At 41.0% G+C, this 11,928-nt stretch overlaps 1 protein-coding gene across 1 annotated transcript; it reads left to right on the forward strand.

The window, feature by feature from the left end:
* Positions 1-9,994: 9,994 nt before the first annotated feature.
* LOC308145865 (neuralized-like protein 2) lies at positions 9,995-11,115 on the forward strand (the record flags this gene model as incomplete). Its single annotated transcript, XM_080517453.1, has 2 exons — positions 9,995-10,754; positions 10,978-11,115. 2 exons carry the CDS (start codon positions 9,995-9,997, stop codon positions 11,091-11,093), a joined length of 876 nt encoding a protein of 291 aa, XP_080373579.1. The 3' UTR covers positions 11,094-11,115.
* Positions 11,116-11,928: the final 813 nt, after the last annotated feature.

The following is an 11,928-nucleotide window of genomic DNA, read 5'->3' on the forward strand; positions in this document are numbered from 1 at the left end:
ACGACAGAAGCAGTTGTATAAGTGTAGTAATGCTTTGTGGCAGCCTGCAGAGGGCAGCAGTGTGGTGGGTCTTCATATTAAACACTATTAGTGGTCTGCTTCTTCTAACCTCCACCTCTCTGTGCTTCACAGATCAAAGAGATTAAAACAGTGGAAAAGCCTTACTGTTAAAACAAGGGAGGGGGTATAGAAATAGAAAGTAGGAAACCAAACCCCCCCAAAAATCCCAAACTCATAGGTGACGGTAGTGGTGACAGGAGTGCCTGCTTTGTTTTGTTTTTTATGTTGTTTGTTTAAGTCATGTAAATGTATATAAGGTATGCGTACACACACACACACACACACCTCAGAGGTCAAAAGGGGGAATTGAAGGAATATACAAGTTAAACATTTGATTTCTGTGGGACAACTGAAGACATTGTATTGTTATCTTCCTACACTGCTGGGATTCCTCCCTGCTAAAGTTGGGAAAAACAAAACTATAAATTAATGTTCAGGGACATCCCAAGTTGGTTGGCGATGTCTCCTCAGTGCTCCATTCTGCACAATTCATGGTTAAGGTAAGATTGGAACAGATAAGAGGTCAGAGGTCACTTTGGTCCCACAGAAACGGGGTTAAAGCAGTTTTAGAGACAAAGGAATAACAACTTCACCATAGCAACGCATACATCACGAGGAACTGACCAATGTGAGGTTGAGGTGGTGTATGCAAATGTATAAATATGAACCCCGCGTTGCAACGGGGCCCTTCTTCATTGTAAACTCAGCCTATATACTTGGGTCTGCAGAGAAGAACGGTCCGAGCTCGTATAATGGAATCTCTGATATGTGGAATTTTGTAGCATTGTATAATCTGATATACATTTTTGTAATATCTTGTTTGTGTGATTATGAAATGCATTATTGAAGAAATTAACGCTCTCTTTCTGCCTCTCCCGGATCAAACGAACACGCAGGAATTCAGGGGAACACAGGTATGAACGGCGGTTGAGAACTGTTCATCTCCAAACTCGTGAAAGGAGCTGTGAAAGAGGAAGTCATGCCACGGTGTATGGTGTTCCTCCATCCTCCTCCTCATCTGTTCAAGCTCTTCCTCAGTCCTCCTCCTCCTCCTCCTCCACCCAGACAGTAGCTGGACCGTCTCCTGGACCTCCTCCATGGCTCCCAACAAGCACTGAGCCCGAGCTTCAGCCCGTTTCTCCTGCAGCTCTGAACACCAGGTTTGGATTTCCTCCAACGGCTGTTTCATCGGTTGCGTCTTCTCCAGGAACTCCGTCACCAGCTCCTCCACCTCTTCTGCACGCCTATTCTCCTCATCCACCATGAGGACGGGGTCTAGTTCTCTCATCTGTTTCAGTTCCTCAGAGAGCTTCAGCAGAGGGTCCAGGTTCTCCATCAGGACCCTCTTCGTCTCGGACAAGTGACGGATGAAGAAGGTGGAGGAAGTCTGGAGCTTCTGCTGGAGCTCCGACAGATCCGGGGGGTTAGGGTTACTGTTCCTCCGACGTTGAGGGGGATCCATGACGCTTCCCGCAAGTCACACTGTGGACACACACACACACACACACACACACACACACACACACACACACACACACACACACACACACACACACACACACACACACACACACACACACACACACACACACACACCTGGTTTTTACCTGAACAATAAACTGGACTGTGGAGGACCAGAGACCCTTCATAGTCTGTTTCACCTCCACCTGCTTCACCTCCACCTGCTTCACCTCCACCTCCACCTGCTTCACCTCCACCTGCTTCACCTCCACCTCCTTCACCTCCACCTCCTTCACCTCCACCTGTAGTTTTCTTTTCATGTATTTTCCTACTTTTGTCATTTTATGTATTTTGATACTTTAGCTATTGAACTATTCTAGTTATATAGTATTTATAATACTTATAGAGTATTTATAGTACTTATATAGTATTTATAGTACTTAGAGTATATATAGTTGTTATATAGTACACATAGTACTTATATAGTATTTATAGTACTTAGAGTGTATATAGTAGTTATATAGTACACATAGTACTTATATAGTATTTATAGTACTTAGAGTGTATATAGTAGTTATATTTGAACATATAGTACTCGTATAGTATTTATAGTACTTAGAGTATATATAGTACTTATATTGAACATATAGTACTTGTATAGTATTTATAGTACTTAGAGTATATATAGTACTTATATTGAACATATAGTACTTGTATAGTATTTATAGTACTTAGAGTATATATAGTACTTATATAGTATTTATAGTACAAAGAGAGTATATATAGTAGTTATATTGAACATATAGTACTTATATAGTATTTATAGTACTTAGAGAGTATATATAGTAGTTATATTGAACATATAGTACTTATATAGTATTTATAGTACTTAGAGAGTATCTATAGTAGTTATAGTGAACATATAGTACTTATATAGTATTTATAGTACTTAGAGAGTATATATAGTAGTTATATTGAACATATAGTACTAATGTATGAAATATTAGTTCCCCAGAAGAAAGAAAGTGATACCAACCTGACAATGTACTTACGCCTGTGTTCAGCAGAGGTTTTGGAGGCACCGGCTGAAAAGCACCTGAAAATGACATACAACATTGCTGCTATGATACAAAACTTTATTAAAGTGCTATTTCATCATGGGAAATCACTGAGCTTTATTTGACCTGGCAAGTCATTAAAATCAAATGCATCAAGTGAAATGAAATTGTGACATATGATATGAATCCAGCTCAATGTTGAAATTAAAGCCTCCAGTAGCGGCAGTTGGGTCTTTGTGTCCCGTCATGGTCAGTCCATTTATGGCCTTTGGGCCATCAAAATGCAGAAAAAATATAAATCAAGGTTGTAAGAAAGAGCGACTTATTGTAAAGAAATCTGGGTGTTTTATTTTGAAAGGCAGCCTGGCTGTACTCCAGCTAACCATAAACGAATAATTGTCAAAGATTTGGGTGTCATTTATAAAATAAAAGACTTGTATGTAGAAGAAATGTGGGACTTTTAGTTTGAAAGCCAGCTCAGCCGGACCATAAAGAACTATGATCCAATTTGATCCAAGACTGTCGGTCATGAAAAAAAGGGATTTTTTTGTTTGTTTGTGGCTTTAACATCTTGGATCATCCACAAGCTGCACATTAACATGTCAGCTGGTCCGTAGACCACACATTAAGAGGTCATCTGGTCCGTAGACCACACATTAGCATGTCAGCTGGTCCGTAGACCACACATTAAGAGGTCATCTGGTCCGTAGACCACACATTAAGAGGTCATCTGGTCCATAGACCACACATTAAGAGGTCATCTGGTCCATAGACCACACATTAGCATGTCAGCTGGTCCGTAGACCACACATTAAGAGGTCATCTGGTCCGTAGACCACACATTAGCATGTCAGCTGGTCCGTAGACCACACATTAGCATGTCAGCTGGTCCGTAGACCACACATTAAGAGGTCATCTGGTCCGTAGACCACACATTAAGAGGTCATCTGGTCCATAGACCACACATTAGCATGTCAGCTGGTCCGTAGACCACACATTTGCATGTCAGCTACTCCACAAATCACACATTAGCATGTCAGCTTTTCCACAAATTGCATGTTAAGTAATTGAGAAAACACACATGAGTATATTAGCCAGTCCATAAACAGCACATGAGCAAGTTAGCTTGCAAACAAAGTACGCAGTAGCCAGTCCATAAAGCACACATTAGCATGTAGATAGTCCATAAACAGTACTTTATCATGTCAGGTAATCCACAAATCACACATTAGCATGTCAGGTACTCAAGAAATCACAGATTAGCAAGTTAGCTTGTGAACAAACCACACATTAGCATGGTAGCTTGTGAACAAACCACACATTAGCATGTTAGCTTGTGAAAAAAACCACACATTAGCAAGCTAGCTTGTGAACGAACCACACATTAGCATGTTAGCTTGTGAACGAACCACACATTAGCAAGCTAGCTTGTGAACAAACCACACATTAGCATGTTAGCTTGTGAACAAACCACACATTAGCATGTGAGGTGAGAAAAATCATGACATCCTTGTTATGGGTGGTAAGAGTGTTTATGTGAGGGACTTTAGTGTGTGAAAATGTTATTTTGGAAGGCACAGTGCAGATTTCCTGTAGGATTTATTGTAGTAATACTCAGTGAAGTGAGGATGAATAAAACTGCTGCTCCAAAGTTTGCCTTCAGGGGTGCTTGTTTATCAAAGAGCTTGTGTGAAGAGTTAAAATGAGATGAGATGAAACGCTGACCTGAGAACGATGAGGTGATGAACTGCAGATCAGTGGATGGTGGTGATGGTCAACGGTGATCTGATGATGAAGGTCGGTGACGATGAGGAGTGTCAGGAGGATGAAGGGTGTGTCTGTAAGAAGACAGACATTAGTTAGAATGACAGACATGGAATATGACGAGTTAAAATGAAGAAACGTCATCAGTTGTGATTATTATGACTCTCACTGCACCATGAACGTCAAACATTAAAATCCTAAGCTGGAGAAAGTGGAGCAGTGATTGTGACTCAGTATTCTGTACAATAGAAGCTACATATTAGTGAAGTACAAGTTATAGAGTTGTAGAAGTAATACAGAGGTAGTATCAGTTACTAGTATCAATGAAGTAATGAAGTAAATGTTAGTATTAATATGCTTTGTCAGTGTTTTGATCCAGTCGTGCCAATAAAGAGAATTGACTATAGTAAAATGCACAGAGAGAATATTTCAGTATTAATGTATACATAAGAGGAATACTTGAGTCATTAGCTGCAGGTTGATTGTAATACTCAGTGACAACATGTACACACAGACTGGAGGAAGTAAAGTGATAGAAATGAATGAAGGCAGGACTTCAGGTGAATCACTGTTGTTGTTGGTGAAAGAAGTAAAGAGACTTAAAGCAGTGCAGTTGTGTGTAGTCAGAGACAAAATGTGTAATGTGCTCAGGAAATACACACTGTGGCAGTCACCCCGTCCTGACTAACCATGATGTAATTTAGTAGAATTGAGGGAGATGCAGTACTTGACACACATTAAAGTGAAGGTACTGTGAGAGCAGCAAGTGATGGTGCTGATGGTGCTGATGGTGTGGTTCCACTCACCTAGAGAACTGCTCAGAGCCGTCAATCTGTCAACCAGCTGTCAATCTGTCAAACAAACACATGGCTGTCAAACCTTGGTGCTGCAGACACTGTATGATAACACACATGACTTAATACAACTCCCTGCAGCTACACAACACACACATGACTTAATACAACTTCCTGCAGCTACAAAACACACATGACTTAATACAACTCCCTGCAGCTACACAAAACACACATGACTTAATACAACTCCCTGCAGCTACACAAAACACACATGACTTAATACAACTCCCTGCAGCTACACAAAACACACATGACTTAATACAACTCCCTGCAGCTACACAAAACACACATGACTTAATACAACTCCCTGCAGCTACACAACACACATGACTTAATACAACTCCCTGCAGCTACACAAAACACACATGACTTAGTACAGTACAGTGTACAGTACAGTGTATTGTACACTGTACAGTATAGTGTACAGTACAGTATATAGTACAGTGTACAGTACCATGTATAGTACAGTGTACAGTACAGTGTACAGTACAGTGTACAGTACAGTATATAGTACAGTGTACAGTGCAGTGTACAGTACAGTATATGGCCACCAGGTGGGAACATCTTGCCTTTTTGTGTAAACTTTGCTGGCCGGGTTTCAAGAACCAACTCTGTACATCAACAAGCTCAACAGCAAACCTGAGCCGGCACATTGAACTGAAGCCCCGGTGAACCTTTCAAGGTGTGTGCCAGTAACGAAAACATCAAAAGACATGGCGACGGCGACGGCGAGCCTCCCAAATGGCCTTAACGGCTGACAGTAGCAGCTCTGTCGTCTTCGTCTCCCGGCCACAGCTGGATCACCTGCTTTTGCAGGATGTCGTCAGAGACCTGCAGCCTTCATCTGTTTGTGGAACCTGGCCTGGTATATTTTCCTTTGCACTGTAAGAACTACTGTCTGGTTGTTGTTTTTGCTTGTTTTAATAATTCCTCATTAAAAAAGACCCTTCAAGTTGGAGAATATACTGTCGGAGTGGGAAACTGCAGCTGGCTACTAGTGTGACTGAACGGGTGGCAACGATGGGGAAATGCCAGTATTCTGAGGGGAGTAGCTCGCAGCAACATACTGGAAAAAAGAACTATGAACTCGTTCATTTTAGGAACTGTGAATTGAGTTCAAACTTTGGAATTTTGAATTATGAACTATGAACTGAACTGCAGTTCAACCAGACTTAATACATTCAAATAAGTAATGCAATATTATTGCAGGAAGGTTGTACTGTTCTCTCGCCTCTGCTCAAATGAAGATATTATTCTACCACTATTCTTTATATATGTCGTACTTTTCACACAAAAAAATCACAAAGTGTTTGAAAATAGGACACAACAAATCAGACAGTTTCACAATACTGTTTTTTTGTTGTTTTAATTCAAGCATGAAATAAGAAAAATGATGATCATATTACAACCAGCATTGAAATCACATGAGATCACACATTTTAATAGGAAGCCATCATTGTCCATTGGCAGCCATCGAAATGAAGGATTTCACTTGGATTGAATGAACCTTCACGTCTTTTCTTCCTCTCAGGTCATGGTGATACTGACAGTCCTCCCGAGCTGACTGGTGAACAAGTGGACTTGAAGCTTTCAAACTGAAGGGGCAGGAACCTCACAGCGGCTCTCGGACGCCCACTGGTGGCCAAGACACTGAAGTGCAGGTGCAGCACATGAATATGGATGACAGGTTGGGATCATTTGGTTTGTCAGTGTTTGTCTTGTGACAGAGCTGCTGAGGAAACTTCAAACCCTGACAAAGAGCCGAGGAGAAAAACAAGTAAAGGAAGGAAGAAGATGAACAAAAATCATCAGAAATGAAAAAAAATAGACTCGCTACTGTGATCACTGGTTTCTTAACTTTATGTGGAATTCATTGAAATCATTCACCCTATAGTGAGGAAAGAAACGTGTTCAGCCCTCAAGACAATAAGACAGGTGTCGGCATGGATGAATTTTACACAATAAAAAATGTTCAACAACACTTTAGTACAATGTAGAAATTTCTACATTTGAAAAATAATTTGCCAGTAAACTTGGAAAAAAGATTGTTGACACATTTTCATGATCACTTTGTAGAAAAGTATGCTTTTTAGGGCATTTCACTATGTTTATGTATCCATGTCAAATCACATGTTTTTCTCATTTTTGATGTAAACCCATCAATCTGGGTCCAACACATTTCAGTTCAGGGGCCACATTTCATCTTCAGTGGGCCGGATGGTATCCAATATTAATAAAAAATAAAAATAAAAACACCTGCAAGGCCAAGGATGGAACTTCAAAAGCTGCAACTACCAATCAAAAAAGGAGGACTTGGCATCCCAAATTTCAAATTTTATCATTGGGCTGCACGACTAAAATTCATGGCAGAGTGGGTTAAAAAAAGCCAATTCTGTTTCCCAGATTTAGAAGGTCTAGGTTTGGATAGGGTTCAGTTAGAACACCTTCCGTTTTTATGTTTTACAAAAATATATACCAACATTAAGAAAAAGTATATATTGAAAAATATCTGTAGATCTCTCAGTGCTATTCGTAAATATTTTGGGCTTGACAAATATTCATTCTTGGCTCCTGTTGCTAATAATCCAGATTTTAGACATACCTGTACTGATGCTGGTTTTAACGAGTGGAGAGAAGCTGGCTTCATAAGAATTTTGGATGTTTATGCAGACGATGCTCTTAAGTCTTTTCAACAATTAAAGCACGAGTTTAATATTTCTCAAGCCCACTTCTTTCGATATCTACAAATGAGAAGTTACCTTAGTTCTATTGAATACTACAAACAAGGCGGAAAAACAAATGTGCTAGATAACATCTTGTTAAAGGCAGCTGCATTGAAAAGTAAAACAATGACACACATTTAGGACCAAATTACCGCAAACAACAAAGGTTTAATAAGTATTAAACAAAGCTGGGAACTTGATTTTGGTGTTCAACTGGAAGACCAGATATGGAGCAAAGTATTAGACCATGCAAGACGAATGACTAAATCAAACAAATCACATGAAGTACAATATAAAATATGGTCTGTGGTCTGATGATGCTTAAACTGCAAAAAGTGTTAATTAATAACAAGCAAAAACAAAACAAATACAACAAATAATAGATCATTGATGTACTTTAAGCAAAAAAAAAAAATAATAATAATAATAAATAAAAAAATAAAAATAAAAATAAAAAAAAAGAATAATAAATTATTATAATAATAATAAATTAGGCTAAATTACCTTGTCTTGTCAATATTGTCAATGTGAGCACAATTTATAATTATTTTTTATTATTATTATTATTGTTAATTGTTTGCTTTTTCTGTGCTATTTTTTTGTATTCATTTTTTATTTTATTTTTGTATTTTATTTTATTGTGTTGGTGTTGCTGTTTTGTTCTTTCTTTGTGTTTACTGTCAAGAAGAAAAACGGAAAAATTAAAATAAAGAGTTTAAAAAAACATACACATCAAAAAAAAAAAAAAGAAGTGCAAAACTTAGCTCCAAAAAAGCAGAAAAACAATATTGGATTAAAAAAAATGGAGCACAGCAGAGAGACAGTGTCTATTTCTGACCAGAAGGAAAACCTATTCTCCTAAAAGCAATAATGAGCCATGGGCTTCGCCATACCTGAACAGGAGGGATGGTACATCAAGATTATCAATTCTTACTCAAAAATGTTTTTGTGCAACATGTATAATCTGTGTAAAACACCAAACTAAAAAAGAGAGGTCCATTTTCAAAACCAGAATATTAATAATAGACATGTTCTAAATGGGTAGAAATAATACCAACAAAACATCCAGATGCTATAACAGTCAGAAAAACACTTTGCAAAACGATAATCCCAACATATGGAATACCAAAAACAACTTACAGCGATAATGGAAGCCACTTGGTAAACAAATTCATATAGAAGGAATCAGAAAAGACTTATCATCCACAAAGAGCTGGTTTAGTGGAAAGACATAATGGTGTTGTTAAAAATAAACTTGAGAAGACAATGGAAGAAACAGTCTTGATGAATCTTTCCCAGGTAAATATTTCAATCACTACAACAGGCCGACATCCTCGAGGAAGGGAAAGGCAGTGAAGCACCAACGTCTGCTCCTGGCCCAGTCCAGCTACAAAGGGGGGCCTTCCTTATAGTGGGGGGGTCGTCTCAACCCTGGGGAGGGTCAGCAGCAGACACTAGGGTGACTAACTAGGAGGACAGGGTGGAGCTATGGAGACCTTACAGATAAAAGAAGGTGAAAGACAAAGACCCTGGAACCCCCCCCCCCCCCCCACCACCACCACCACCACCCTCACCCGCCACCATGTCTGTGTGAGAGTGAATGACTGCAAGCATGTGTGCACTGGCCCCTCCAAGCCCCGACACACACACACACACACACACACACACACACACACACACACACACACACACACGCACACACACACACACACACACACACACACACACACACACACACACACACACACACACACACACACACATGCAAATTGCCATCTGTTGACACGTGCAGCAGTTCAAAAATAGATCAGGACCAGAAGTGGCGCTGACGCTCAGAGGCTCCGCCGCTTCTTTTTTCAAGTTGTTGTGTCTCAATGTGAGCACATGCAAGTTGTCAGCAGTTCGTACACACACACACATACGCACACATGCGTGCACACTGTCTGTTCGATTGGAAAGGGTTTCTACAGCCACGCAAACTGGAGACGTCTTGTTGTCTCCAGGTCCACGGAGGTTGTAATTTCCATTCCGTCAACTAGAAGGACTACTGGAATTGCTGCAACCAACTCTGGAAATGGAGCCATTCAATGACCAGTTCCTGGAATTTCACCCAATCCACGGCGTCAACGTCAGACTGGACCACTCGGGGACTCAGGCCACCCGCGTGGAGAGCTTTGCTAATGGGGTTTGCTTCAGCAAAGACCCCCTGAAGCCCGGAGAGATATTCCTCATAGAGATCGAAGATAAAGAGCTGGGCTGGTGTGGACACCTCCGGGTCGGCCTGACCTCCCAAGACCCCCGGAGCCTGGAGGCGGTGCCTGAATACTCCATCCCAGACCTGACCGACTCGGGGGACAGCTGGGTATTTGCCATCACTCGAAACCATAATAAGATCATGGAAAGCGAGGAGGATCCAGGAGCCGAGGACGGAGCAGCTGGAGGACGGAGGCTTGGGCGAGGAGAGGCCGAAGATGGAGGAGGCGAGGGAGGAAACAACATGAAGCCAAAGACTTTCTTCACCGACACTCACCTGTACATTGAGAATTTTCGAATCCCCAGAGACAAGCTGGTGGGGCGCAGTCGGCCCGGGCGGTTCAGTCACATTCTGGACGACTTGTACAAAACGAACGCTCTGCCGCCCATGGCCAGGCGGAGCAGGATCGGAGTGCTATTTGTGCCCAAAGGCCCTGAACTGGGCGACATGCACATCGTCATCAACGGTGAGGACATGGGCGCCTCGGCCAAGGGGATCCCCACCATCCAGCCTCTGTACGCTGTGGTGGACGTCTTCGCCGCCACCAAGTGCGTCCGAATCGTCCAGGTGGAGTATGGATGTGAGTTTTGGAGTTTTGTATCATTCTTGTGGGCTTCAGATTCATTTTGTCTCTTTCAGATTTTCGATCATTTTCTATCTCTTTACAATCATCCTGTGTCTTAATGGAACATTTTCTACAGTTCTGGTGCAGCTTTCAATCAAGGGTTTAGTTGAAGAGTTAAGAGAAGAGTTAATCTCCTGCAGTCTTTCTCATCATTGTCGTTCCTCCTCTGTCTGTTCAGTTGCATCCCTGCAGACGTTGTGCAGGAAGGCCATTCAGAAGCACATAGTCCACAGGATGGCCATTGATTGGCTGGCGCTGCCCGAGGCGCTCAAGCACTACTGCAAGTATGAATGAAAAAAGCCAACCTGTGATGGACTTGAAAACCTTCTCTGCTTTCACTCTCTGAGAAACTGGCATTATCCGGTACGACGGGAGTCACACTGTGATGATGCCGTTGTCTCAAAATGTCACAAAAAAACTGAAATAAACCAACGGCACTGGTGCGCTATCCGCCTGTTTATTAGGTTTCCATTCATGCTGGTTTCTTTGTTTGTTAATCTGATTAATAAATACTTGAGATTGCAGCACTGGACATTGCATTGGCCGCCTCACTGAAGATTTCTACACACAGAAGTGACGATGATCTGCTGATCTTATCACATTGATACCCTTTTATAAAGAGAGTACATAACGAACATTGAGTTTAAAAATGGAACAGCTATTGTTATGTTGTGTAGCAGCAAAAGAGCGGAACAAGGAAAAGATGCATCTGGCAGGGGATCTTTAAGCTTTTATTGTCATGAGACAGGAGGACACATTAGTTGTCAAAAGTGTCAAGGATATATACTATATATATAAATATATTTCAAATAAGAAGTTGATTTAAGTTTTCTGTTAATACAGTAATATCTCAGTCAGACGTATCGAGGCATCAAGGAGCAGAGGATGATGCTCATGTTTTATTGTTTTATTCCATGTTCTTGCAGCAGATTATTACACAGGAGGTATTAAGATTCGTAGCATGTATACATGTGAACAGAGAGCATGAGCTTAAACTGAGACAAAACCATTGCACCAAAACTGTATAAGTAACTTAAAATTGAAGCTGCAAGCAGCCTTGATCGGGACCATGCACTCTGGCCTCTGGCCTGTCGGGGTCGGCCCCATCATGGCCTCTGTTCCATTTAAA

Source organism: Blennius ocellaris (assembly GCF_963422515.1).
Source record: "Blennius ocellaris genome assembly, chromosome: 21".
NCBI lineage: Eukaryota > Metazoa > Chordata > Actinopteri > Blenniiformes > Blenniidae > Blennius > Blennius ocellaris.